We start from the raw sequence: 27030 nt of genomic DNA, 5'->3' as shown, positions 1-27030 counted from the left end.
GGGGGGGGGATTTATGGCTCTGAAACCCAAAACCCACCCAAAAGGGCTTAATCACTCCCAGCCGCGGCCCCGATACTTTTATGGGGCATTTTAGAGCAAAAGAGCCAATAAATTTTTGGGTGAGGGTAAGAGCCGCGGTGAGGATGAGGAGGGAGCAGAGGAGGAGGGGGGACGCGCTGGGGTGGGTTAAAATGGGGGAGACAACAGGGGGGAGGCGCGGGGCAGCGCCCCGGTAGTGGCGGAGAGGGGTCGGTCCCCCCCCGCCTCGACAGGGGGGGCCTCGGTGGCTCCTCCTCCTCCTCCTCCCGGTATCCCGGGGCTTTAAGGCGGTGGAACGGGAATCGCGGGGCTGGGGGGGGGGGGGGGGCGGCGGCGGCGGGTCCCGCTCTCGGCGCGGGTCCCGGTCCCGGCATGACCTCGGCGGGGGAGGCGGCCGGTTCCCCCCCGCTGCCCGCCGCGGTCGGCGGCCACCGGCGGAGCCCCCTGGACCGGCTCCCGCCCCCCGCCAACACCACAAAACCGCTGACCCCCTTCGGCATCGAGGACATCCTCGGACGTCCCCGCGGCGGGAGCCCCCCGGGCACCGGCACCGGTCCCGCTGCCCCCCCCGCCCCGACAGGGCCCCGCGGCGGCGGCGGCGGCGGCTGCGCCCCGGCCTCGCCGCTCTGGGCGCTGGAGGAACTCGCCAGTAAAACCTTCCAGGGGCTGGAGCTGGGAATGCTGCAGGCGGCCGGAGGTACCGGGGCCGGGGGGCTCGGCCGGGAGCGGGGCGGGCACCGGGAAACGGGAACCGGGCACCGGGCAGGTGGCGGGGCTGGAGGGCGGCGGGGCGGCCGTGGCGAGGCCAGGGACGGCCCTCGTCCCCCGTCCCGGGAAGTTTCCTCCTTGTCCCAGAGGGGCGAGCGGGGCTGCGAGGCCCCAGAAGCCGCCGGTGCTCGGCCGGGACACCGGGGACACGCGGCAGCCTCGGCCCGAAGGGACGGAGAATCCCGGGGCCGGACACGGGGAACCGGAGCGAGCCCCGGCCTCGGTGAGCCGCCACAGGCACCGAGGAGCTCCGGGAGAACCGGCAGCTTTACCGGGAGCCGCGGGACCGGGCGGCGGATCGGCGCCGCCGAGTCGTGACCGTGACCGTGACCGAGCGCGGGGCCGCCGGTAACGGAAACCGGTACCGGCCCCGAGCCGCCGTCCGGGGCTCGGCCTGCCCGAGCCGCCCGGTACCGGCGGGGTCCGACGGCCGCTCACGAACCGGCCCCACATCTCACGGGCTCGGCAGAACCGGGAGGACGGGCGGACACCGACAGACAGACAGCACGGCGCCTCCGGGAACGAAACAATCCGTTCCTGGGTTGGAGAAACAGACACGGACGGACAGATCGTGTCTCCGGGATTAACGGAAAATCCCTCACACCGAGGGACACACGGACAGGCAAAGCACGGGGATGAATAAAACCGTTACCGGGTCGGACAGACCGAAAAAGGCTCCGGTAATTAACGCTGAAAAATAATTACCGTCCCTTACCGAGACGGTCTCCGTGATTAACGTGAAAAAAAAATATTACCGGGACGGACAGACCGACAGTCATGGCAGAGCAGCGTGCCGGTAATTAACGGATACGGTTGGGCACAACCGGACTCACGCCGGTAACGAAAAACCCTCCGGACAGACGGACACGGACCGCTGGATCAGCCCTCCCGTGAGTAACCGAACCTCCGTTACCGGCCGGACAGATGGACGAGGATGGAGCCAGACTCCGGTAATTAACGGGGAAAAAATATTCCCTAATTACGGAGAGGGGCTCCGGTAATTAAGGAACCCATCATAGCGGACAGACAGACAGAGCAGCGATCCTGTGATTACGAATAAACCAACCGGTTAACGGGCGGACAGACAAACAGAACGGGGACGCCTCGGGCTCCCGGTTTGAAGGTAAAAACCCTCGTTATCTGACAGACGGACACGGCAAGGAACGGAATAAGCGCCCGAAAATATTACCGGGTGGACAGACGGACAAGAACGGGGGCGAAAAATTCCTTTTTCCGGGACGGACAGACGGCCAAAAACGGGGCTGATCGGGGCTCCCGGAATTAAGGTAAAAGGTTCGTTACCGGACGGACAGATCGACAGAAAAAGAATCGAAAAATAAAAGAAAAACGAAATAAATCGTTACCGGGTGATCAGACGGATAAAAACCGGAACGATAGCGGCTCCCGGGGCGGAGGTAAATCCCCGTTACCGGCCGGACGGAAGGACAGACACGGGACTAATAAAAATGAACGAAAAAATCTCGTTGGGACCGGACAAACACGGGAGCGATCGGGGCTCCGGAGCGGCCGTGAAGCTCCGGTACCGGCCGGACAGACGGACACGCCGAGCGGGGATCTCGGAATGAACAAAACCCGGTGGCGAACCGGCCGCGGGTAACGGCGGAACGAGCCGGGAGTGGCGGGCAGATGGAGGTGCCGGTAATTCAGGTAAAACCCGGTACCGGGACGGACACACCGACACAGCCGGGACAGCCCCGGCTTCCGTGATGAACGAAAACGACGGAAGGACGGACTGACAACGGAGCGATCAGGGCTCCCTGAGCGGCGGTAAATCCCCGTTACCGGGATGGACGGACAGACAGAAACGGGGCCGACCGGGGCTCCGAGAGCGGAGGGGAAGCTCCGTTACTGGAATGACGGACGAACACGGCACGGATCGGGGTTCCGTGACCACGGTAAAGCCGTGCTACCGGGATGGACCCACGGACTCGGCCGGGACCGCCCGGGGCTCCTCTACCGAGCGAGGAGTCCGCGCTGCGAGAGACCCCGGGAGCCTCCGCCGGTACTGGGGCACGCACGGCCCGAGCGAGCCGCGTTACCGGTGCCACCGGCAGCGGCGGGGCTGGCACGGACCGGGGGCCGCAGCGGGAAAGCGATCGGGATCCGCCGGCGGCGAGCAGCCCTGCCCGGGGCGGCGGTCGCGTCTCGCCGGGGTTCTCGAGGTCACTGGGGCAGCAGCGACAGCACCGGGGCCGGGAGAGGCGACCGGATCGAACCGGGGACCAGCACGGCCTCGGTTCTCCTGGAATGGCAGAGAAGGAAGATCCCGGTTTTCTGCTGTGGCTCCCAGCTTCGTTCCGGGCTCCCGGAGCAGCCGCCGGAGGTACACGGGCGTCTCAGCCCCGGTCGCAACGGCGGCGACTCCGACACGGCCGCGGCCGCTGTGGAACGATGAGTCCCGGCTGCCGGCACCGGCCGCGGTTCGGTTTGCTCGGTTCGGCTGGGCACCACTCGGTTTGGCTCGTCTGCCTTCGATTCCACGTGGGCCGGTTCGTCTCCGTTCCACCGGGAGGCGGCAGGGCCGGGACGCGGCCGCAGGGCTCGGCGGGGCCGGTGCGGCGGCAGTTCCCGGTGCCCCGGCACTGCCCTGCCCTCAGGCCGGGCCTCGCCGTGCCCGGTGCGTGTACCGGTGTCTCTGACCCGACGCCGCTGCCCCCGCAGCTCGAGGCCCGCGGTGCCGGTGCTGTTCAGGTCCCCGTGCCGGTACCCTGCCCCATAAGCCCTTCCCCGCCGGGCATCCCGGTGCCGTTCCCGGTGCGATGCCCTGCCCCCGCAGGCGCTTCCCAGCCGGGCCCCCGGGTTCGTTTCCCGGTGCTGCTCCCCGTTCTCCGTGCCCTAACCCCGCTGTCTCCGCAGGTCCGTCCCCGCCGGGCGCCTCGGGCCCGCGCCCTCCCTGCAGGAAGCGTCGCAAGTCCCGGACCGCGTTCACGGCGCAGCAGCTGCGGGAGCTGGAGCAGCGATTCCGGCGGCAGCGCTACCTCTCCCCGGTGGACCGGGACGCGCTGGCGGCGCGCCTGGCGCTCTCCGCCGCCCAGGTCATCACCTGGTTCCAGAACCGCCGCGCCAAGCTCAAGCGGGACCTGGAGGAGCTGCGGGCGGACGTGGCCTCGCTGCAAGCGCTGCCCCCCGCCGCCCTGCAGCAGCTGGCGGGGCTGCCCGAGGCCCCGGGGGCTCCCGGCACCGGGACCACAGAGCCCGCCGAGCTCTCGGAGGAGGAGATCGACGTGGCGGACTGAGCCGAGCGCGCTCGGCTCCGTTCGGATCCGGTGGCACCGAGACTGCTCCGTTCGGACTCACTCGGGCCGGCTCGGCTGAGTTCGGATTCACTCGGGTCGGGTCAGGCCGAGATTGCTTCGTTCGGCTCAGTTCGGGTGCACTCGGCTCCTTTCGGCTCAGTTCGGGTGCACTCGGCGCCGCCACACCCGCTCCGTTCGGTTCCGAAAGAATCCGAGCCCAGCCCCGCCCCCTCCGTGCACCCTTTTGCGGCTTTTTGGGTTTTTTTTGTCTTTCCATTGTTTTTTTTTTTTTCTTTTTTTAAATTTTATTTTCTATCGGCCCCGATGTAAATATTTGCAATAAAGGCAACACCTTAATATGGACCCCAGAGCCCTCCATCCACCCACCCACCCCCACTTTTTTCCAGGCGAGCACCTCCCACCGCGGGCATTAATTTGTTTTAACCGGTGATTAATTACCGGCTGCGACCGCCCCTGCCCCCCTCAATTTGCATATTAATCAAATTGTATTTGATCTCACGCCTGTCACCAAACAGTGACATAAAGGGGAGTGGAGACCCCCCTCCTTGCTGTTCTCCGGGGCTGGAGTGACATGGGGAGTGACAAGGGACAGAGGGGGACACGGGGTGGACACAGAGATGGCAGAGAGGCTGAGTGACACCAGCCCAAAGAAAGGCCAGAGAGAAAAACAAATCTCAGCTTTATTAGAAAACCCAAATTGCTACAAATCCCTGAGGGGCCCTGGGGAACAGCCCAGGCCCACCCCCCCCCAGCACAAGGGGCTGCAGGGTGGGCCCCGACCCCCCCAGCACCCCCCAAGGCAGGATGGGGAGACATCCCCACCCCTGGCAGTGGGGGACAAGGCACAGGCAGGTCCAGGCAGGTGAGGGGGGGCTGCCAGGGTGCCCCCAGCAGAGCAGGGTCAGCTGAGCAGCCCCCCGGGGGTGGCCTTGCCCCTGGCACGGGGCACGGGGGCCGGCGTGGCGTGGGCTGGGTGCTTGAGCTGCAGCAGCAGCTTGCTGCCCTCCATGGTGGCACCCTGGGGACACAAGGAGCTGGCAGCTGGCACAGGTGTGTCCCTGAGGGGGTCCCACAAGTGCCCCCAGCTCACCTGCATGGCCCTGAAGGCCTCCTCAGCCTCTGCTTTGCCACGGAAGTTGATGAAGGCACAGCGGCGCCCCGGGAGCAGCCGCACGGAGCGGATCTCCCCAAACCTGGGGGACACACACAGACCCCCAAATTGGGGGGGCAATAGTTAGAGATTCCTAAATGGGAAGCTGGAGGGTTAGAGACGCCCCAAAACTGCAGGGTGGGAGGGTCAGAGACTCTTAAGTGTGTAAAGCAACTTTAGCAACCCCCAAAAGCTGGGGAAGGGTGAATGACACCCAAGGATGGAGAGAGTGAGACACCCCCAAATCTCCAGGATGGGGGAACAGAGACTCCCAAAGCTGAGGAGGAACAGAAACTCCCAAAGCTGAGAGGGAACAGAGACTCCCAAAGCTGAGGGGAAACAGTTAAAGACACCCCAAGCTGTGGGACAGACCCCCCCAAACCTGGGGGCAGTGCATCAGTCAGACACTACTCCCCAAGGATCCCCTGCAGGTCAGAACCAGCAGAGCACAAGGACAGGGACAGAGCTTGGGGGTCACCAGGGGGTACCAGGGGTTTGGGGTCCTGCAGGAGGAGCAGCCCTGGGGTCACTCACCGGCCAAAGGCACGACGCAGCACCTTCTCAGTGATGTGGGAGGTGACATTGCCCACCCAGAGCGGGAAGCAGTCCCTGCCAAGAGCCATCCTGGTGTCACCAGAGCCAGCACTGCCCCACTCTGAGCCCCCTCCCAGACCACCAGACCCCCATACCTGGCAGGGTGGCTCGGTGGCAGTGTTGGGCAGCCACTGGCCACAGCAGGTGCCTGTTCTGAGTCTTTTGTTGGGGTCTTGCCACTGCTTCCTGTCACACTTTTGTCACCTGCGTCCTGGCAGCTCCTGGTTGTCCATCCTGCTGCCGAGGGGACAAAGGGCTTCAGCATCACTGGGGACACAGGGACAGCCCTGGGGGTCGGGTCCCCCCAAGCCCACCCACCCCTGTCCCTTACCAGGGAGAAACAGCGGCTCCTTGGCCTTGATCAGGAAGGGGGACTCGGGGACACCGCTGGGGCGGCTGCACTGCTGTGAGGGGACAGGGGTGAGGCGTGGGGGGCACAGCAGGGCAGGGGGCAGGGGGTGTGGAAAGGGGGGTCTCACCTGCAGCAGGGCCCTGCAGGCCTCCAGCTGCGTGGCTGCCTCTGCGTAGGCCTCGTCCTGCAGCAGCAGCTCCTCGAAGGTGCGAGCGGCCTCGGCGTAGCGCTGGGGGCCAGGGGGCACCTGCAGCCCCTGCCTGCCCCCACAGGCACCCCACGCCCCCCACCCAGCCCAAATGGCACCTCAAAGGCTCACTGATATCCCCCAGCACAGCCCACAACACCCTGTGCCCTGCCCAGTCCCCTGAGCCCCAACTCACACCAAATGCAGCCAGCCCACCCTTCATCCACAGCACCCTACAGTTGCCCACAGCCCCCTCCCAACCCAAATGCACCTCAAAGCATCACTGACACCCCCAGTGCAGCCCTACCCCACCCCACCAACACCCTGCAGCAGCCCCAGTGCCCTGCCCAGTGCTGCCAGCCCCAACTCACACCTAATGCACCCCTCATCCACAGAACCCTGCAGCTCCTCCAGTTCCCTACAGGCCCCACCCAGCCTAAATGGCACCTCAAAGCCTCACTGACCCCCCTCAGTGCAGCCCTACCCCACCCCACCAACAGCCAGTGCTCTGCCCAGTCCTCCCAGCCCCAACTCACACCTAATGCACCCCTCATCCACAGCACCCTGCAGCCCCTCCATTTCCCCACACCCACTGGCACCCCAAATCCCCCAGTTTGTCTCCAACAACTCACTCCCAGAACCCCACAGCCCCTCACCCAGCCATGCCCCCCCAAGACACCAGCCCCCTCCCCAGCCCCTGGAGCCCCCCCAGGTACCTGGAGCCCCCTGAGGGCTTTGCCCTTGCGGAAGGAGCCCTTGGGCCAGCCCGGCTGCAGCTCCAGCGCCGCCTCCGCGTCCGCCAGCGCCTCCTCGTAGCGCCCCAGCTTCTCCAGGCAGTAGGAGCGGTTCCCCAGGAGCCTGAGGGGGTGTGGGGGTGTCACTGAGGCCGGGCCCTGCCAGCCCAGCACCCCCAGGTCACCCCCAGCCCCTCTGCTCACCGGTACTCCCGGGGGTTCAGCTCCAGGGCCATGGTGAAAGCCCACACGGCCTCAGAGTGTTGGCCCATCTGGGCTGCCTCGATGCCGTGGCCTGGGGAGGGGACACAAGGACACACGGAGGGACAGTGCCCCTAGCACAGCCCCTCTGAGCTGGGGAGAAGCAGGGAGAGCCCTCAATGCCCTCCCCTGGCCCCTCTGGGGGTCCCTGCACTGACCTGCAAGCGCCAGGCTCTGTGACAGCGTGCTGGGGCTGGGTGGGCTGGCCTGAGGGGGCTGAGGGGACACAGGTGTCCCCACAGGGTCCCCACTTCCCTTCTCTGGCACCTTCCTGCTTGGTTCCACCGCGTTCTGTGGCCCAGGGGAGTGGTCAGTGTCCGGGGGGGGCAGCCTGACCCCTGCCTTCTCCCGGGCTTTACAGACAAAAGTGCAGCTCAGGTCCAGCTCCTCCTGGTGAAGCAGGGATGGATGGGCAGGCAGAGCCCTGGGACCCCCAGCCCCACATGGCCCCCATGGGGACACTGTCCCTTACCTCTGCCACTACTGTGTCCTCTGGGCCAGACTCCTCTGAGGGCACAGTGGAGTCCCCAGGGCACGGGGAGGGCTCTAGGCAGCACCCCTCGTCCTCAGCACCCTCTGAGGGAGGCCCAGTGCCTGCAGGGCCACTTGGGGGGCTCTGCAAGGACAGGGAGGGGGTGAGGTGACAGGCTTAGGGGTGCTGGCTGGCCCCATCACCTCTGGGCACCCCTAGAACAGCACGAGCAGGCTGGCCTGGTCACTCACTGGGTCAGTGTTCTCTTTGTTCTTCTGCTCTTGACCCAGTTTCTCCCGTTTCTTTCGGTCCTTTTGTTTCTGAAAAGGAAGAACGTGAACCCACGAGCAGAGAAATGCAGCCTCAGCCCTCAGCTCAGGGACTGGCTGGCAGCACCACAACAAGAGGCAGTGACCGCCCCCCAGGGCTCACTCACCTTCTTCTTCAGCTTCTTCTTCTCTGCCTTCCTCTTGGCCCGCTCCTCCTCTTCCATCAGCTCCTGAGCGTTCTTGTCAGCCTCCTGCAGGAGTTACCTGAGTCAGGACAGCTCCGGGGACCCTCTGGTGACCCTGGGGCACATCGGGGGGATTTTGCCCACCTCAGCCGTGGGCCACGCCCGCTGGGGCGTCGGCAGCCGGTCCAGCCGCGCGTCCAGGGCGGTGGGAGGGGTCCGGGGCGGCTCCGAGCACAGGAAGGACTTGCGGAAGCCGCAGTAGCTGTAAGGCACGGCTCCCTCCGCCACCGGAACGTCCAGGAACTGCAAACCTGCGGCGAACTCGTCCTCATCGTAATCGTAATTACCATCTTCATCATCATCATCAATATCCAGGGGGTAGTAATCCACCGTGGGGCCTGGCAGGAGAGCGGGGTGCGTGAGGAGCAGTTCCAGGCACCGGATCCCGGCTGTCCCCACGCCGTTCCCGCTCCCCGAGCAATTCCCGAGCGCGGCGATCCCCGGTAGCCCCCGCCGCACTCACCGTCATCCCAGAGCAGACACACCTCCCTCTCCTTATACCTAATCACCGGCTGGGACGGCACCGGCAGGTCGGCGAGGCTGGACATGCGGTGCCGGGGGCAGAAGGGCGCTGTGAGGAGCACAAACAACCATGAGCCGGCGGAGGCGGAACCGAAACCGGGCCGCGCTCTGGGCTTCCCCCGCCCGGTCCGTACCGCCGCTCCAGCCAGCGGGGCCCAGCGTGCAGCCCCAGGGGCAGGCAGCGGCAGCCGGCCCGAAACCGCCCAGACCGGGCCCGTCCCGCTCCCGCGGCCCGCCCGAGCCCCGCATCGCCACGAGCCGCCGCCGCCGCGCCACGGGATTGCATCACGGTCCTACCGGAACAACGTCACGGCTCCGGTTGAGGCCGCCCCGCCGCCATGTTGGGTGCGGGCAGGACGGCGGCCCGCAGGGCCCTCACGGAATGGGACCGGCGCTCCTCATCCTCTCCCGCCGTCCCCGCCTGTCGCAAGGCCGTGGGCTCGGCCGCCCCCGCTGCTCGTCCCGCCCCTCACGTCGGGCCCCTCCTGGCGGCCAGCTTGGCCCAGCCCCCCGGATTAGCGAGGGCGCGGCCTAAGCCTCTTTGCTGCCGCCGCCCCCGGCATGGCCCGGCATGGACGCCGGCAGCGCTGAGCGGCGCGGCGGAGAGCTTTGCCTGCAGGTGAGGCCGCTCGGCACAGGGGGGGCTCGGACACCCCTCCCGGGACAGCGGCGGGGCCGGGCCGGTACCGGGGCGGGCGGGGGGGCACCGGGCCTAGGCTGTGCTGCGTCTCCATGGCAACGGTGCAGGGCGCGGGCGAGGGAGTGGCCAACTGTGGCGAGCACCGAGGGGGCGTGGCCACAGCGGGAGCCGGTTGGGGGCGTGGCGCGGGCGTGGTACGCGCGGTAGTGGGCGTGGTCACGCGTGACCCCGCCCTTCGCACCGGCCCGGGGGTCCTGAGCCTCCCGTACCCCTCCAGGTGGGCGACGCCGGCCTGGGCGGCCTCATCCTGCTGCTGCTGACGGCCCGGCCGGGACCGGGCGATGGGGCTGCCCGCGGGGACCCCCCCGAGCCCGGTGAGACCCCAGGGGACTGCGGGGAGCACAAGGGGGTGTGGAGTTCTGGGGGGGCTGCGGGGATCCCGATGGGATGCGTGGTCCTGGGGGGAGTGTGGAGGATCCTAATGGGGTCCAGGGTCCTTGTGGGGGCATTGATGGCGTGTGTTGGCTGTGGGGACCCCAGTGGGCAGTGGGGTCCTGGGGATCTCAGGGTTAGGGTGGCAGTGGGACAGTGATGACAGAGTGCTGCCCCACAACAAGGTTTTCAAACTGGGGGTGCCCACCCTACACCGTGGTCCCCGCCCCATCCTGAGGGTGCCGTGCCCCCAGGCGGGTCGCGGGGGCCCCTGGCGCGCTCCTTGCAGCGGGCAGAGGCCATGCTGCGCAGCGTCACCCCGGGACTGCGCCGCCTGCTGTCCCCGCGGTGGAGCCGGCGCGGTGACACCGACGAGGACGACGACGAGGACGAGCACGAAGCCGCGTCCATCGTGGTCCCGCTGGAGCAAACCTTCCCAGCTCTGCGCCGCTGCCTGTGCGTCTGGGAGGACCCTCGCACCGAGACCTTCCTGGGCTACGTGCGGCCCCATCCCGGTGGCAGCGGCGCCGGTGACTTTTCCGAGGACGCCGTGCGGCGGCGCGTGGCGGAGCGGGGAGCGACCCTGCACGCGCTGCTGCAGCACCGCCACCAGCTCCGCCTGGCCCGCGACTTCACGCGACGCCTCAAGGCCTCCTCCGACTTCCTGCAGCGGCTGCAGGCGTTACCGGAGCCCGGTGAGGCGGCGCTGCCGGCGCTGCGGGAGCTGTGCGCGGAGCTGCGGGGGCACGCGGGGCACTGGGCCGCGCTGCTGCGGCGGCTGCGGGCGGACGCGTGGCTGCGGGCGCTGCCGCAGCGCCGGGGCCAGGCCGTGCTGCACGTGCGCTGGGCGCTGCTGCTGCCCGCCGTGACGGCCGCGCGCCTCACCGGGCACCACATCGAGGCACGGCTGCGGCAGCTGGGCCGCCCCGGTAATCCCGCCCTGGCTGCTGAGGGCCTGGCTGAGCTCTTCCAGGGGCTGGAGATCTACAACCGCACGGTGACGGCGCTGGCCGAGGAGCTGGGCCCCGAGGTGAGGGCGCCCGGTGCCTTCACGGTGGGCACGGTGCTGCGGCTGCTGGCGGCCGAGCGCGGCCGGGCCGTGGCCCAGAGGCTCCGGCCCCTCCTGTGGCCCCAGAGTGGGGATGTCAGGGATGGACACGTCCGCTGGGAGGATGTGGGGGTGCCATGGCCACCCACGGCTGAGATGGACACAGAACCTTCTGGAGCGGTGCTGGCGGCTGAGCTGCAGGCACTGTGCCAGGAGGACGAGGAGCTGATGGGACACGTTTTTGGGGCGCTGGTGGCCTCAGCTGACAGCCTGTGGCAGCCGGTGCTGTCAGAGAGCCCCGAGCCCGCGGGGCTGCGGCCGGGCAGTGCCGGGGGCTGGAAGGCCGTGCGGTGGCTGGATGCTGCCCGCGGCCCCGTGGCCGCCACCCTGAGCGCCCGGTACCGCCTGCTGCTCTGGGAGAATGTGGGAGCTGTGCTGGGGGACAGCCCGGGCACCCCTCCTGCCACCCCCAGTGCCACCGTCACCGCGGCGTGGGAGCTGAGCCGTGCGCTGGCTGTTGGTACGTGTGGGGGTACGGGGGGTGCGGGATCCCTCGGGGTGTCCCTGTGTCACGCTGAGCCCCGCTGTGTCCCTGCTGTGTCCCCGCAGCCCGTGTGCCCGCTGAGTGCCGGGAGGAGCTGGGACGGCTCTGCCTGAAGCTGCTGTGCCGGGGTGTTCTCTGCAGCTGGGACACGGGTATGAGGACTGGGGGGGCCACAGGGAGGGGGGCAGGGTGTGGGGTAGGGTGTGGGGTCTGGGGTACAAGGTGTGGGACAGTGTGAGGTACTTGGTGGATATGGGGTGAGGGAATGGGGTATGCCATGAAGGGTCAGATATGCAATATGGGGTGGGGAGTGGGGTGGAGTGTGGGGTCTGGGGTACAAGATGTGGGGCACTTGGATATGGGGTGAGGGAATGGGGTATGCCATAAAGGGTTAGATATGCTATATGGGGTGGCGTGTGGGGTGCAAGTGGGAGATGTTGGGGCATTCTGACTGTTTCTCCTCCAGATTTTACCCGTGCTCTGGGCTCAGGGCTCTCAGACAAGTGCTTGGAGTCCCCAGGAGGGTCCCCAGGGCCGGGGTGCAGTCGCACAGCCCAGCAGCTCCGGTGCCTCTTCCCAGCCCTGGCGCTGGCCCTGCGCTGCCTGCGCCTGCTGCCCGCCCGCCCGCACGGTGAGAGGGGTCTGGGGAGGGGGGCAGGCGGCTCTGGGGGTCCTCCCTGTGCTGACCCCCCCCCGCAGCCCCCCCCGGGGGTCTCTGCCTGCGGCTGCAGGTGCTGGGCCGGTGCCTGGCGGCGGTGGCGGCCGCCCACGCGTGGCTGACGGGCCGGGCCGGGCGGTACCTGGCGGCCTGGGCCCTGCCTCAGTTCCTGCTGCTCACCCAGGGAGACCTGCAGGTATGGGGGGCACCGGGGGTACAGGGGGCTGGGGGGACACAGCAGGGCTGGGCTCACTCCCTCTGCTCCCCTCCAGGTGCTGAAGGCAGAGGCAGAGCAGCTGATGCTGCAGGTGAGCAGGACCTTCCCAGAGCCAGGGGACATTCCTGGGGACAGCCCCCCTGAGCCACCCCCCAGCCTGGGATCCCCGTGGGAGCTCCAGCTGTGCCGGCAGATCCGTGACGTGGCCAACAGCATCCAGGTTTGGTGGGACTGTGGGAGGGTGGTCTGAACACTGGGATGCCTGTGTCACCTGTGTCACCCTGTGTCCTCTGTATCCCAGCTCTTCTCCGGGGACGTGCTCTGGATGTTTTCCACCAGCTGCAAGCGGCTCTCAGCCGAGATCTTTGACCAGACGATGCCTCTGGGCCGGCACTGGCGGCTCGGGCCCCGCGCTGGTGGGTGCTGGGGCTGGGGGGCTGGGAGGGGATTTGGGGGCTCACTGACCTGTGTCCCTGTGTCCCCCAGAGCTGCCCAGCTCCCCCAGCGCCTACGCGGCGGCTGCGGTGCAGGCGGTGCTGGGGCAGGTGCTGCAGGGTGCCCAGGCCCTGCCCCACGATGCCCAGGTGCCCACCCTGGCACGGGTCACCACAGCCTTCCTGGAGGCCTGGATGGATCACATCCTCACCCGACGGATCAAGTTCAGGTACTGGGAATGGGGGGACATGGCCTCTGGGCAGTGCCAGGGGTCCCAGTGTAGTCCTGGGGGTCCCAGTGGCAGTTGCAGAGCTCCCAGTGGCAGTTTCAGAGGTCCTAGTGGCATCCTGGGGGATCCCAGTGGGGTTCTGGGGGTCCCGGTGGCAGTTCCAGGGGTCCCAGTGGCAGTTTCCAAGGTCCCAGGGGAGTCCTGGGGGTCCCAGTTGCAGTTCCAGGGGTCCCAGTGGGGTTCAGGGGGGTCCTAGTGGCAGTCCCAGGTGTCCCAGTGGCAGTGCTGGGGGTCCAATGTCCAATGCCCGACCAGGGCAGGGGACTCAGTGGCAGGTTGGGGTCCCACTGATGGTGTCGCCGTGGGGGTCCTGGGGGTTGTCGTGACAGTGCCAGAGGCTCTGTGGGGTCCCAGTGGTGGTCGTGGGGGTCTGATCGCAGTGCCAGAGGCTCTGTGGGGGTCCCACGGGTGTGTTGGGGGCTCTGGTGACAGTGCCAGAAGCTCTGTGGGTCATGATGGGGTGCGATGGCAGTACCAGGATCTCGGTGCTGGTCACAGCGTGTGGTGGCGGTGCCGGGGGGTTCTGTGGGGTCCTGCTGGGGGTTCCGGGCTCGCACCCCCCCGTTGACCCCCGTGCCAGCCTGCAGGGTGCCCTGCAGCTGCGGCGGGACTTCGAGGCCGTGCGGGAGCTGGTGTGCTCGGAGCGCTCCGGGCTGGCCCCCGAGGCGCGGCAGGCGCTGCGGGCCCTCTGCGTGTTCCGGCACACGGACACGGCCGTGCGCTGCCTCCTGCAGCAGCCCGGGGGGCTCGGGGGGCACCCCCGCACCTGGGGCAGCCTCCGGCGCTGCTGTGAGAGCGGGATGGGCCGGGAATGGGCTGGGGAGTGGGGCGGGGAATGGGGAATGGGGTGGGGAATGGGCTGGGAGGGTGGGGAATGGGCTGGGAGGGTGGGGAATGGGCTGGGAGGGTGGGGAATGGCCTGAGGAATGGGGTGGGGAATGCGGTGGGAGGGGTGGGGAATGGGCTGGGAGGAGATGGGGCTGAGATGTGGTGGGATTGAGATGAGGTGGGGTGGGGAATGGGCTGGGAGGGTGGGGAATGGGCTGGGAGGGTGGGGAATGGGCTGGGAGGGTGGGGAATGGGCTGGGAGGGTGGGGAATGGGCTGGGCATGGGGAATAGGGTGGGGAATGGGGAATGGGGTGGGGCATGGGGTGGGAGGGGATGAGACAGGCGGGGATGGGGTAGGATGGGGATGGGATGGGGTGCATATGGGGTGGGATAGGGATCGGGAGATTGGGACGAGGGTGGATGGGGACAGAGAGAGGGACCAGGATCTGGATGGGATTGGGATGAAATGGGGAGGAGATGGGATGGCCCAGGGTGGAGGATTGGGACTAGGATGGATAGGGATAGGGATAGGGAGAATGGGACAAGGACTGATGGGGACAAGGATGGGGATGGGGAGATTGGGACAAGGATGGATGGGGACAGGGAGAGGGACCAGGATGGGGATGGGATTGGAATGGGCTGGGGATGGAATGGGACAGGACAGGTGGGATAGGGATCAGGAGATTGGGACAAGAATGGATGGGGACAGGGAGAGGGACAAGGATCTGGATGGGATGGGGATGGGAATGACGTGGGGATGGAAATGAGATGGTGTGGGATGGAGTGGGATTGGGATGAAGATGAGATGGGGTGGTGATAAAATGGGAATCGGATGGGATGAGGTGGAGTGGGATTCAGATGAAATGGAGTGGAGATGGGATGGGACTGGGTGGAGCATTGGGACAAGGATGGATGGGGACAGGGAGATGAACGAGGATGGGGATTGGATTGGAATGGGGATGGGTGTGGGATGGGACAAGGTGGAAGAAGGAGAATGGGACAAGGACTGATGGGGACAGGGAGAGGGACAAGGATCTGGATGGGATTGGAATGGGGATGGGGTGGGGATGGGGACGTGATGGGAGGGGATGGAATGGGATGGGGTGGGATTGGGATGAAGATGAGTTAGGGTGGTGATAAAATGGGAATCGGATGGGATGAGGTGGAGTGGGATTGGGATGAAATGGGGTGGAGATGGGACTGGGTGGAGAATTGGGAGAAGGATGGATGGGGATAGGGAGATTGGGACAAGGATGGGGATGGGATTGGAATGGGAATGGGGATGGAATGGGACAGGATGGGATAGGGATCAGGAGATGGGGACAGGGAGAGGGACAAGGATGGGAATGGGATTGGAATGGGGACAGGAACTCCCATCAGAAGCAGGACCCAGCCTATCCATCTATCCAACCTATCCCAAACCTACCCATCCCTTGCCAGGCTCAGACGAAGGTGCCCACCCCCTGGAACCATCCTTGGACCCTCTCCCTGGCCTGGACCCTCTGGAGGGGCTGGGCCCAGTGCCAGGGACCCCCCCTGTGTCTCCAGAGGCCGATGTCCCGTCCCGGCCCGAGTCCCCGTTCCCGGGCAGCCAGCAGCAGTGGCTGTCCCTGCGGCTGCACCGTGCCCGCCGCTGGCGCGTGCCAGGGCTGCCGTGCGTGGGGAACAGCCCCGAGGGCTGAGCTGCAATAAACCTGCAAACACCACCGTGGCTGTGTCTGCGGGTGGGACAGTGGGGTGTGGGGTCTGGCATCCCTGGGCTGTGATCCCGGGATTCCAGCTGGGACCAGTTGCTGGTGGGTGAGCCGGATCTAATTGGGACTTTAGTGGGGAGACTGGTGGGGACTGGGGGTGCAGAGTGGGATTCCCTTGGGGTCCTCGGGGGCACCGCGGGTGCCTAGCTGGGGTTCCAGGGTGATCCTAGGGAAGGCTGGGGGTCCTTTGGGTATCCCCGGAGAGATCAACGGGCATAACAAACCAGACGTGAGGAGGTGGACTGGGTGGCAGGGCAGCTCGGGAACACCGTGCGGTGTCGTTGTCGCCTCGGGGTCACTTTGTGCCAGCGGTGTCCCCGGGAGGGCTGAGCCTGCTCCTGGTCCTCCCGCCCGCCAGGGGGCGCTCGCAGAACGGGCCTGGCCGCAGCTGGCGCAGCGCTGCCGTCACCAGCGCGACTGCCCTGATGGCGGGCGAGCGGCGGCGGCGCGGCGGGGATGGACCCCGGGAACGGCCCCGGGAGCGGCTGCGGGACCGGGACCCGAAACTGCGGCAACAGCAAAAGCCGCAGCGAGGCTCCGGGCGGGGCCGGACGGCGCTGGCGCTCACAGCGGCGGCGGCAGCGCTGGCGCTGTGTCTGGCGGCGGCGGCTGCCGGGTGGAAGCGGTGGAGCGAAGCCTCCCGCCTGGTCACCCCGCACCCCGCGCCCCCCGCCGTCCCCCCCGGTTCTACCGGGCCTCTCGCGTCGCCCACCTATTTCTGGGGCACGTACCGGCCTCACGTTTACTTCGGGATGAAGACGCGGAGCCCGCGCGCTGTGGTGACCGGTGAGGGGCGCGGGGGGCTCTGCCCCGGCCCGGGGCTCGCCCGGCCCCGCTCGCACCGCGAGGCCGCCCCTGACACCTCCCCGCCCCTCCAGGACTGATGTGGCTCCAACACGGCGGCAACCTGCGGCACACGAGCGAGCAGAACGACGGCGTGTCGCGATACGGGTGGCTGATGCACGACGGGGAGAATTTCGGAGTGCAGGAGATCCGCGATGAGGGGCTGCTGCTGAGAACCGAGTTCGTGAAGCAGCCGGGGGGAGACCACGGCGGCGATTGGAGCTGGCGGGTCACGGCAAAGATGGAGGTGAGGGGGTAAAAGTGGGAGAGGGGTTGGGATGCCGGGGAGCTTTTGTCATCCTCCTCTTCCTCCTCCCCAGGGCAAGGGCCCGGCCCCTCTCCTGTCCCTCTTCTTCTACGTGGCCACAGACGGGCAGGGGACGCTGCGGCCGGTGCTGGAGAACGGGACACGGCTGGCGGCTGTGGCAGGGATGGCGGAGGAGCTCGGGGACTTCACCCTCACCTTCCTGCCGCCCACTGGGGAGGGCGGGGAGGGGCCCAAGTACGCCAGGTGAGTGTCTGGGCTGTGTCCCTTCCATCTACCCCCATGTCTCCACCGTGTCCCCCATCCCTGACTCTCCTGTCCCCCCAGCTACAACTTCCTGGCCGCGGGGGTGCCGGGGCTGCACCGCCTCACCGACCTGGTCCGGCACAGCCTCCGCGAGAGCTCCGTGTTCTCCCCGCCGGGCCGACCTCGCCGCCGCTTTTTCGGGGTGTCCAGCACCGGGGGGCTGCCCGGGGAGCCCCCGCGGGGGCAGCTGCTGCTGCACCAGGTGACGCTGGAGCCGCCGGCGGTGCTGGAGGTGACGCTGGAATCGGGCAGCGCGGCGGGGGCGCGGCAGGGCCGGCTGGCGGGGCCGGCGCTGAGCGCGGCGCTGGCCCGGCACGCGGCCGCCTTCGAGCGACGCTTTGAGGACACTTTTGGGCTGGGGACACGCGGGGTGTCCCTCCCGCAGCGCCGCTTCGCCCAGGCCGCGCTCAGCGAGATGCTGGGCGGCGTCGGCTTCTTCCACGGCCGCTCGCTGCTGCGCTCGGAGCACCGCGAGGAGCCGCTGCCCGGCATGGAGTCCGTGCTGTTCACGGCCGTGCCCTCGCGCTCCTGCTTCCCGCGGGGCTTCCTGTGGGACGAGGGCTTCCACCTGCTGCTGCTGGCCCGCTGGGACCCCGCGCTGGCCCGCGACATCCTGGCCCACTGGCTCGACCTGCTCAACGCCGACGGCTGGATCCCGCGGGAGCAGATCCTGGGGGAGGAGGCGCGCTCCCGCGTGCCCCCCGAGTTCGTGCTGCAGCACAGCGAGACGGCGAACCCCCCGACGCTGCTGCTGGCACTGGAGCGGCTGCTGCCCGACGCGCCCCTGCCCTACCTGCGCCGCCTCTTCCCGCGCCTCCGCTCCTGGTTCGAGTGGCTCAACCGCACGCAGGCCGGCCCCGAGCCCTTCACCTTCCGCTGGCGCGGCCGCGACCCCGACCCCGAGCGCTTCCTGAACCCCAAGACTCTGTCGTCGGGGCTGGACGATTACCCCCGCGCCTCGCACCCGTCCGCCCAGGAGCGGCACCTGGACCTGCGCTGCTGGATGGCGCTGGGCGCCCGCGTGCTGGCGGCGCTGGCCGAGCGCCTGGGCGAGCCCCACGCGCCCTATCGCGACATGGCCGCCGCCCTCAGCGACAACGCCCTGCTGGAGCGGCTGCACTGGGCACCCGAGCTGGGCGCCTTCGCCGACTTCGGCAACCACAGCTCGGCCGTGGCTCTGCGCTGGCACCGCCCGGCCCCGGTGCCCGGCCGGCCCCCGGCGGCCCCGCAGCTGCGGCGGGAGGTGCGGGAGGTGCCGCGGCTGCAATTCGTGGCAGCTTTGGGCTACGTCAGCCTGTTCCCGCTGCTGCTGCAGCTGCTGCGGGCGGACTCGCCGCGGCTGCCGGCGCTGCTGGGCTCCATGAGCAGCGAGCAGCAGCTGTGGACGCCGTTCGGGCTGCGCTCGCTGGCCCGCGACAGCCCCTTGTACCTGCGGCGCAACACCGAGCACGACCCCCCCTACTGGCGCGGCTCGGTCTGGGTCAACATCAACTTCCTGGCGCTGCGGGCGCTGCACGGGTACGCGCGGGCCGAGGGGCCACACCGGGAGCGAGCGGCAAAGCTCTACCGGGAGCTGCGGCAAAACCTCGTGGCCAACGTGTTCCGGCAGTACGAGGCCACCGGGTTCCTGTGGGAGCACTACCGGGACAGCGATGGCACCGGGCAGGGGTGTCACCCCTTCGCCGGCTGGTCGGCGCTCGTGGTGCTGGCCATGGCTGAGGACTATTGATGTGGGGGGTTCCTGTGCCCCCTGCCTGCCTGCCTGCGGTGCTCAGGGCCAGGGGAGGTGTTGGGGGGCAGTGCCAGAGCCCCCCTGCCTCCCCTGCAATAAACCTCCATGACTGTGGCCTCTCGCCACCTGTGTCAGGGTGTCACAGTGTCACCTTTGCTGGCCCCCGTGCCATGGGGGGATGTTCTGCCCCTTCCTGTGGAGTCAGGGGTCACCACTCAGCCCAGTGCACCCACCACAAATGTCAGTGGTACTTCACATCTCTTTAATGGTGAGAGAACGCGCCGGGACCTCCCACCCACCCCCATGGGGCGATGGGGCCCCCCCCGGGCAGCAGCACCGGGATCACAGGGGAGGCCCCAGGAGCAGTTTGGAGGGGAGGGGGCTCCAGCAGGACCCCACCACACTGCAAGGTGGGCGTCACTCGGGGCGAGGGCCCCCAGGGATGAGTCCAGACCCCACTCGGGGGTCCTGTGGGGAGGCTCAGACGGGCAGCACAGGTGAGCCGGGCCCCCCACCACCCCCTGCTCCCCCACAGCCCTCAGGCTCACCCTCCTCCTCCTCCACACCCCGGCCCACCTCGATGCCCGAATCCCCCGTGAGCCGCCGGTGCCGCCCGGGGCATCCCCCCGGCACAGCTCTGCCCGCCTCACCCTCTCCCCCCTCGGTGTTGGAGCAGCGGTGTCCCTCGGCCTCACACAAATCCGGGGGCGCTTGTTTGGGGGGGCCCCCGCGGGCCGGCAGCTCCTCGGGCAGGGGCAGGTCCCAGCTGGCACCGGTGCCGGTGCTGCTGGAGCCGTAATCACGGCCGGTACTGCCACCCCCCGTGCCCGGGCCCGGCTCCGGGTCAGTCTCGTCGGTGCCCGGCGCCGAGAGCGAGGAGCTGCTGGGGGAGGAGGCGCAGGAGCAGCCGCAGGAGCAGGAGCTGCAGCCCCCGGAGGAGCCCGGCGACAGCGAGGGGCTCCCGGGGCTGTAGGGCGGCGGCGGCGTCCCGGGGCGCTGCGCCACCTCCTCGTACGCCGGCAGCTTGAAGGAGGCCAGCAGCCCTGGGGACGGGAGAGGCGGGGTCAGGGGACACCCGGGACACCGGGGGAACACCGGCAAACGGCCCCGAGGGGATGGAGATGGAGGGCACAGGGCTGGGGGTGTACATGGGGACCCAGGATAATGGGGGGTGGCACAGGGGGTCCTGACTCACTGAGATCCCCCGTGAAGATGTGGGGTATGAGGGGCTGGGGGTCCCGATCTACTGAGGTCTCCACCCCCCGTGGGTTTGGGGGGTTCGGGGTAAATTGAGCAGCCGGTCACTCACGGAGGTCCCCCGAGGAGGGCGGGTAGTGGCAGGCACCGTGGTAGGCGATGAGGTTGATCTCACGCTGCCGCTGCTGCTGCTGCAGGCGCAGCTTGGCCCGCCGGTGCCGGAAGGCGCAGCAGCAGCTCAGCAGGATCAGGATGGTCCAGAGCAGCCAGAACCCTGCGGGAACGGGGCGGCGGAGCCGGTTCACTCCGAACCCCCGTGCCCACCGAACCCCCGGACCCCCCGTTCCACACGGGGGATCCCCCAGAACCTCCCAGAGCCCTCAGTCCCTCCCAGCTCCTCCGGAGCCCCCAGCCCCGACACAGCCCCTGAGCTCCCTGGAGTCCCGGCTCCGCCCCGAGCCCTCAGCCCGCCCGGAGGCCCCGTTGTTCCCCTCGGTTCTCCCGGGATCCCGCCGCACTCACACCACAGCTCGTAGTAGTAGGTGCAGCAGCCGCTCTCCCCGCAGCAGTGCCCGGTCTCGCACACGTAGGGCCGGTTGTTCACCCCCGGGCAGAACTCCCGGGCCTGCGGGCACGGCCGCACCGTCACCGCAGCCCCGCGCGCGGCCCCCCCAGCCCCGGCCCGCCCGGTACCTGCGGGTGCTGCCGGCCCAGCAGCGCGGCCCAGGCCCCCTCGGCGCTCCCGGGCCGCTCCATGGCGCCGCCGCCTAAAGCCCGCCGCGGCCCCGCGCCCGCCCGGCCGCGGCCCCCGCCGCCCGCAGCAGCCGCCGCCGCCCCGTGGCCGCTGCCGCCGCCATCGCGGCCCCCGCGGCCGCCGCCGCCCGGGCCGGGGCCGTCGCCGCCGCCATCACGCCCGGCCCGAAATCCCGCCCCCGCGGCCACCGTCGGCCAATCAGCGGACGCTCCGCAGCCGGCAGCCAATCGGCGCCTCCGCCGCCGCCCGGCTGCAGCCAATCGCTCGCCGTCTGCCTGAGTCTCACGCCCAACAACAGAGACAAAGAAGCCGAGCCCCGCCCCCTCCATGATTGGCGGCTATGGGGACCAACCGGAGACAGAGCACCGCCCCCAGGCTCTGACTGACAGCGGTGCTCGCCAATGGTGGCCCAGTCCTAAGCTCGGCGGAGGGCGCGGCCTCCCGGCCCGCCTCGGGGCGGGCATTCGGCACAGCGCAACCAATTGGCGAGCAAACCGCCCTCCGTCAGTCTGATTGGCAAAGTGTCCGACCAATCAGCGTCGCCGCTCTCCGCCGCGCAGGGCCACGACCAAGGGGCACTGACGGAGAGCGCCTCGCCTACTCGGGACGGACCATAACGCACCGCGGGGGGAAGGAGTGGGGCTATTCCATAGCTGGGGGAGGACGGGTCTGTACCACAGCGCTCCCGGGGGGTGTAGGACTGTACCACAGCGCTCCCGGGGGTGTAAGACTGTACCACAGCGCTCCCGGGGGGTGTCGGATTGTACCACAGCGCTCCCGGGGGGTGTAAGACTGAACCACAGCGCTCCCGGGGGTGTCGGACTTTACCACAGCGTTCCCGGGGGATCGGGCTGCTTCCCCATCCCAGCAGACTCACACACGGCTCCTTCAACAACAGCTTTTAATCAGCTCCGCCACCTCAGGACCACCCTCTGTCCTTGCCGGGGTCCCCAACCCTCCGTGTCCACGGTGGAGAGCCCGGAGCCCTCTGGAGCTCCACATCCCAGGTTCCACCTCCGTTTGGAGGAGCTCCAGGTGTCCATGAGGAACTGCAGCTCTCCGGGTGGCCTGGCCAGAGCCTCTGTATCCATGATGGACATTCTGAATCTCCTTGTTCTGGCCCCACGTGGAAGGTCTGGAGCTCCCCACAGTGCAGACCCACAGGTTCCTCTTCCAGCACTCTGTGTCCGTGTGGACAATGCAGGAACTCCATATGGCCGTGTGGTCTGGCCCTTGTATCCACGGCAAAGCTTCCACAGCCCCGGAGATCCACAGCCCCCCAGAGAGGATCCATAGACCCCCAAAGAGGTTCTGTACTCCCCGCAGAGGGTCTGTAGAGCCCACAGATGCTTCATAGCCCTCCAGGGAGCGTCCATAGTCCCCTGATGAGGGTCTGCAGCTCACACAGAGGGTCTATAGCCCCCCCAGAGTGGATGCATAGCCCCTGGTGAGGGTGGGTAACCCCACAGAGGATCTAAAGCCCCCTCAGAGAGGATCCATAGCCCTCACAGAGTGTCTGTAGCCCCTTGGTGAGGTCCTGTAGCCCCCTCAGAGGTCCCGTAGCCCACCACAGATGGCCGGTAGCCCCTGCAGAGGGCCCAGAGCTCTCCTCAGAGTGTCCGCAGCCCCCCACAGAGGTCCCATAGCCCGCCACAGAGGATCTTTAGCCCCCCCCCCCAGAGGATCTGTAGCTCCCTGGTGAGGGTCTGGACCCCCCACAGAGGATCCATAGCCCTTCAGAGAGGATCCACAGCCCCCTCAGAGGATCCATAGACCCTGGATGAGGTCCTGTAGCCCCTAGTGAGGGTCTGTAGCCCCCCAGGGAGGATCTGCAGCCCCTACAGAGGTCCCGTATCCCCCTGGTGAGGGTCTGTAGGCCCCAGCGAGGGCCCATAGCTCCCCTCAGAGGATCTGTAGCCCACCAGAGAAGGCCTGTGGCTCGTCTCAGAGGTTCCACACCCCCCAAGAGGATCTGTAGCGCCCTGGAGAGTGTCCGTAGCCCCCTAGTAAGAGTCTGTAGCTCGCCTCAGAGGGCACATAGCCCCAGAGAAGACCCATAGCTCCCCTCAGACTGTCTGTAGGCCCCCTCAGAGGATTCATAGTTCCCTGCAGAGGATGTGTAGCTCCCTGGTAAGGGTCTGGAGACCGCCTCAGAGGATCCATAGCCCCCTGGAGAGTGTCTGTAGCTCCTGGTGAGGACCCATAGCTCCCCAGCGAGGATCCATAGCCCCCCGCAGAGGATCTGTAGCCCCCACAGAGGGCTCATAGCCCCTTGGTGAGGTCCTGTACCCCCGCCAGAGAGGTCCCGTAGCCCCTGGAGAGTTCCTGTACCCCCTCACCGCTCTCAGCCCGCGCTCTGCAGCAGCTGCAGGTTGCGCCGGTAGCAGCCCAGGCTGCAGAGGGGCCGCCCGGTTTGGGCGCAGCTGTAGCGCTTGGCGTTGCCGCAGCCGGGCACGGCGCAGGGCTGGGCGGGCGGCGCGGGCGGCGCGGCGGCGGCCGCGGGCACCGGGAAGCCGGCGGGGAAGGAGACGGTGACGCCGTCGGCGGCGCTGCGGTAATGAACCACGGGGCACGGGGCGCGGCGGGCGCGGCGCTCGCGCAGGGCCCGCACCTTGGCCTTGTGCGTGCGCGTCAGGCGCTCGATGGTCTGGTTCTTGCTCTCCTCGGCCTTGCGGGCCGCCTGCAGCCGCCGGCGCCGCGCCCGCTCCTCGCGCTTCTCCCGCATCTCCTCCGTCACCTCCTTGGCCTTGGCGCCCATGGGCAGCTGCAGCAGGGGCTGGCTCTGCTGCTTGTGCAGCAACGCACGCTGTGGGGTGAGGAGGGGGGTCGGAGGGGGGTCTGGGAGGTACCCCCAGCTCCAGCTCTGCTCCACAGCGGTTCTGGGCTTCCTGCAGCCCTTCCAGATCCCCTCAGTCATGGCCCATTGGGTTATGAGGCTCCCCAGACCCCCCTCAGCTCAGTTCCCCTCTGGGTCTGAAGCTCCCTGAGCCCCCCCAGTCCCACCATCCCTGCCCTGCAGCCCTTCCACACCCCTCAGTCATACACCAGAGGCTATGAGGCCCCCCAGTCCCCTTCCTCCTGGGTCTGGAGCTCCCTGAGCACCCCCAGCCCCTCTCCAGGCCTCCCCAGTCATGCCTCAGGGGTTATAAGGCTCCTCAGTCCCCCCTCAGCCCAGCTTCCCTCTGAGTCTGGAGCTCCCTGAGCACCCCCAGCCCCACCCTCCATCTCTTCCACATCCCCTCAGTCGCTCCCCAAGGGTTCCAGCTCAGTCCCAGTGCAGTTCTGGGCTTCCTGCAGCACCCCCAGCCACCCCCAGCCCTCTCCTGCAGTCCTTCCAGGCCCCCTCAGTCATGCCTCAGGAGTTATGAGGTTCCCCTGCGCCCTATCAGCCCAGCTTTGTCCTGGGTCTGGAGCTACCTGAGCACCACCAGTCCACCCAGCCCTGCCCTGCAGCCCTTCCACATCCCCTCAGTCGCTGCCCAAGGGTTCCAGCTCAGCCCCAGAGCAGTTCTGGGCTTCCTGCAGCACTCCAGCCACCCTAGCCCTGCCCTGCAGCCCTTCCAGATCCTTCCAGTCATGCCCCAGGGGTTATGAGGCTCCCCAATCCCTCCTCAGCCCAGCTTTGTCCTGGGTCTGGAGCTCCCTGAGCACCCTCGGTCCCCCAGTCCTGCCCTCCAGTCCCCCCCAATCATGCCCCAGGGGTTTTGAGGCTCCTCAGTCCCCCCCATCAGCCCAGTTCCCCTCAGGGTCTGGAGCTCCCTGAGCACCCCCAGCCCCTCCCCAGCCCCCCCAGCATCCCTTCCACATCCCCTCAGTCATGCCACAGAGGTTATGAGGGTCCCCAGTCCCCCTCAGCCCAGCTCCCCTTGGGGTCTGGAGCTCCCTGAGCACCCCCAGGCCCTACCAAGATCCCCCCAGTCATGCCCCAGGGGTTATGAGGGTCCCCAGTCCCCCCTCAGCCCAGCTCCCCTCAGATCTGGAGCTCCCTGAGCCCCCCCAGACCTGCCGGGCCGTCAGGAGGGACTCGTCCACCTCCCTCTTGATGTCCCCGTTGTCATCCAGCTCCCCCCTCTCCAGGGCCGCCAGCCAGCGCCGCTCCTCCTCCTCCTCTTCCTCCTCCTCTTCCTCCTCCTCCTCCTCGCCCTCCTCACGGGCAGGGAAGCAGCTCTCGGGGTCCAGCTCGGGCAGCGGGGAGGGGGCCAGGTTGCTGTCCTCATCTGAGGGGAACAGCCACAAAGTGGGGGTCACAGTGCCCTGGGGGGGTCCAGAGCATCCCCTGCCCACCCAGCCCTCACTGTGAGCCCTCACAGCCCACCCAGCCCTCACTGTGAGCCCCCCCAGAACCCACTGCGAGCACCCACAGCCCACCCAGCCCTCACTCTGAGCCCCCCATTTTCCCCCCTCCCTACCCAGCCCTCACTCTGAGCCCCCAGAGCCCACCCAGCCTCACTGTGAGCCCCCCCAGAACACCCCCTGCCCACCCAGTTCTCACTCAGAGCCCCCCATTTTCACCCAGAGCTCCCCCATTTCCCCTCACCCCTCACTCTGAGCCCCCCATTTAACCCCACGCCCACCCAGCCTTCACTCTGAGCCCCCCCCATCCTCCCCGAGGGCTCCCCTTGCTCACCCAGCCCTCACCCTGAGCCCCCCCAGACCATCCCCAGCCCACCCAGCCCTCACTCTGAGCCCCCCAGAGCTCCCCCTGCCCACCCAGACCTCACTCTGAGCCCCCAGAGCCCACCCAGCCTCACCCTGAGCCCCCCAGAGCTCCCCCTGCCCACCCAGACCTCACTCTGAGCCCCCAGAGCCCATCCAGCTGTCACCCTGAGCCCCCCATTTCCCTCCCTGCCCACCCAGCCCTCACTCTGACCCCCCCATTTCCCCCCAGCCCTCACTGTGACCCCCCCATGTCCCCCCGGTGCTCACCCAGCCATGCCCGGTACTGCTCGATGGGCACGCTGGGCTCCTCCTCATCCCCCGCCAGCAGCGGGGACGGCGAGTGCGTCCCTTCGGGGACCACCGTGAACGTGGGGACACTGCGGGGGAGCAGAGAGGAGTTTGGGGGGACACACGGGACAGGCCCGGCCCTTCCTCCCCTCATCCTCCTCCTCTTCCTCGCCCATTTTGGTGCCCAGGCTGTGCCCCCTGCTCCCCCCTCACCTCTTGGTGCCCAGGATTTGCCCTCCCAGCTTAATCCGGAGCCGCAGCCGTGGCTGCCGAGGCGGTTCGGGCCCCGGGGCCGGCCCGGCCTCGTGGTGGTGCCGTTTCTTGTGCTTTTTCTTGTGCTTCTTGTGCTTCTTCTTGTGGCCGCCATGGCCGCCCGCCTCGGCCTCCTGCCCTGTGAGGGGGAACGCGGGCTCAGCGAGGGCTCCCCGCGGGCTCTGCCGCACCGGGGAGCGATCCCGCAACACCCCCGGGCCCTGCCCGGCCTCGCGGCCTCTCACCGTGCCCGCCGGCCTCCATCGCTCCCCGCCGCCAGGCCCTGCGCATCCGCCCGCGGGGGACCCAATTCGGGACGGACCCACTTCCGGTCAAAACTCACTTCCGCCCGGCTTGGCTGCCGCCCATTATTAGGGCCTGGTGACGCTGCCGCCGCCATCTTTGAAATGGGCACGTTGTGTGCTGTCCGGGGGGAAACCGGTGCCAGGGGTGCTTTTGGGCCGGCCGCGGCAGGTGTGTGAGCTCAGGTGAGATCAGGACAGGGTGAGGAGATTTGGCTTCATCAATCCATAGAAATACCCCAAAAAACCACCCAAAAACTCTCAAATACCCGCACAAATATCCCAAATACCCACGTAAACCCCTCAGATACTCACCCAAATATCCCAAATATCCACACAAAACTCTCAAATACCCACCCAAATATCCACATAAACCCCTCAGATACTCACCCAAATATCTCATATAATCACGTAAAACCCTCAAAGTCTCACCCAAATATCCCAAATATCCATATAAACCCCTCAAATACTCGCACAAATATTCACAAAAATCTCTCATCTGAGTGTGGATGCCAGGATGGTGCCTAGGGCAGCAGGAGGAGTTTTGATTTCATCAATCCACACAGATATCCCAAATATCCACACAAAACTCTCAAATACCCACACAAATATCCACATAAACCCCTCAAATGCTCACCCAACACCACAAATATCCAGAAAAAACCCTTAAATACCCCCAAATATCTAAGATATCCACACAAACCCCTCAAATACC

General features: G+C 67.6%; 6 protein-coding genes across 8 annotated transcripts; 3 read left to right on the top strand and 3 right to left on the bottom strand.

Moving 5' to 3' along the window:
* The first annotated feature begins 411 nt into the window (after nt 1-411).
* On the top strand, nt 412-4064 carry LBX2 (ladybird homeobox 2). The gene is made up of 2 exons (XM_058804026.1): nt 412-736; nt 3685-4064. Exons 1-2 carry the CDS (start codon nt 412-414, stop codon nt 4062-4064), a joined length of 705 nt encoding a protein of 234 aa, XP_058660009.1.
* A 718-nt stretch (nt 4065-4782) lies between these two features.
* Nucleotides 4783-9142, bottom strand: TTC31 (tetratricopeptide repeat domain 31). Of its 3 annotated transcripts, XM_058804015.1 has the most exons (15): nt 9006-9142; nt 8813-8920; nt 8434-8687; nt 8272-8355; nt 8087-8155; nt 7836-7979; nt 7522-7753; nt 7307-7397; nt 7085-7226; nt 6309-6410; nt 6161-6233; nt 5925-6066; nt 5770-5844; nt 5176-5278; nt 4783-5103 (listed from the first exon to the last, which is right to left on the bottom strand). In XM_058804015.1, the coding sequence occupies exons 1-15, from the start codon at nt 9118-9120 to the stop codon at nt 4987-4989; spliced, it is 1851 nt and encodes a 616-aa protein (XP_058659998.1). In that variant the 5' UTR covers nt 9121-9142; the 3' UTR covers nt 4783-4986. The 3 variants fall into 3 exon arrangements, with proteins under 3 accessions (XP_058659998.1, XP_058659996.1, XP_058659997.1); XM_058804013.1 differs by having other exon boundaries at nt 4783-5278; nt 6161-6230; XM_058804014.1 differs by having other exon boundaries at nt 4783-5278; nt 5925-6063; nt 6161-6230.
* A 300-nt stretch (nt 9143-9442) lies between these two features.
* CCDC142 (coiled-coil domain containing 142) lies at nt 9443-15645 on the top strand. The gene is made up of 11 exons (XM_058804009.1): nt 9443-9490; nt 9789-9885; nt 10198-11511; nt 11601-11687; nt 12002-12166; nt 12235-12389; nt 12466-12630; nt 12712-12826; nt 12897-13074; nt 13715-13923; nt 15404-15645. Exons 1-11 carry the CDS (start codon nt 9443-9445, stop codon nt 15643-15645), a joined length of 2775 nt encoding a protein of 924 aa, XP_058659992.1.
* A 497-nt stretch (nt 15646-16142) lies between these two features.
* On the top strand, nt 16143-18963 carry MOGS (mannosyl-oligosaccharide glucosidase). Its single transcript, XM_058804011.1, has 4 exons — nt 16143-16503; nt 16596-16807; nt 16881-17071; nt 17153-18963. Exons 1-4 carry the CDS (start codon nt 16143-16145, stop codon nt 18858-18860), a joined length of 2472 nt encoding a protein of 823 aa, XP_058659994.1. The 3' UTR covers nt 18861-18963.
* Nucleotides 18964-19119: 156 nt separating this feature from the next.
* On the bottom strand, nt 19120-20886 carry WBP1 (WW domain binding protein 1). Its single transcript, XM_058804025.1, has 4 exons — nt 20754-20886; nt 20583-20685; nt 20173-20334; nt 19120-19906 (listed from the first exon to the last, which is right to left on the bottom strand). Exons 1-4 carry the CDS (start codon nt 20814-20816, stop codon nt 19344-19346), a joined length of 891 nt encoding a protein of 296 aa, XP_058660008.1. The 5' UTR covers nt 20817-20886; the 3' UTR covers nt 19120-19343.
* Nucleotides 20887-21715: 829 nt separating this feature from the next.
* On the bottom strand, nt 21716-26413 carry INO80B (INO80 complex subunit B). The gene is given in 6 exon segments (XM_058804022.1): nt 21716-23620; nt 24817-25031; nt 25741-25850; nt 25975-26152; nt 26259-26343; nt 26345-26413. Coding segments are annotated over 6 exon segments (1119 nt in total). The 3' UTR covers nt 21716-23158.
* Between the last annotated feature and the right edge of the window lie 617 nt (nt 26414-27030).

The sequence above is a fragment of the Ammospiza caudacuta genome, chromosome 4 (assembly GCF_027887145.1).
Source record: "Ammospiza caudacuta isolate bAmmCau1 chromosome 4, bAmmCau1.pri, whole genome shotgun sequence".
NCBI classification, from domain to species: domain Eukaryota; kingdom Metazoa; phylum Chordata; class Aves; order Passeriformes; family Passerellidae; genus Ammospiza; species Ammospiza caudacuta.
The sequence above is the reverse complement of the archived record's forward strand: the minus strand, read 5'-3'. Positions and strand labels throughout refer to the sequence as shown.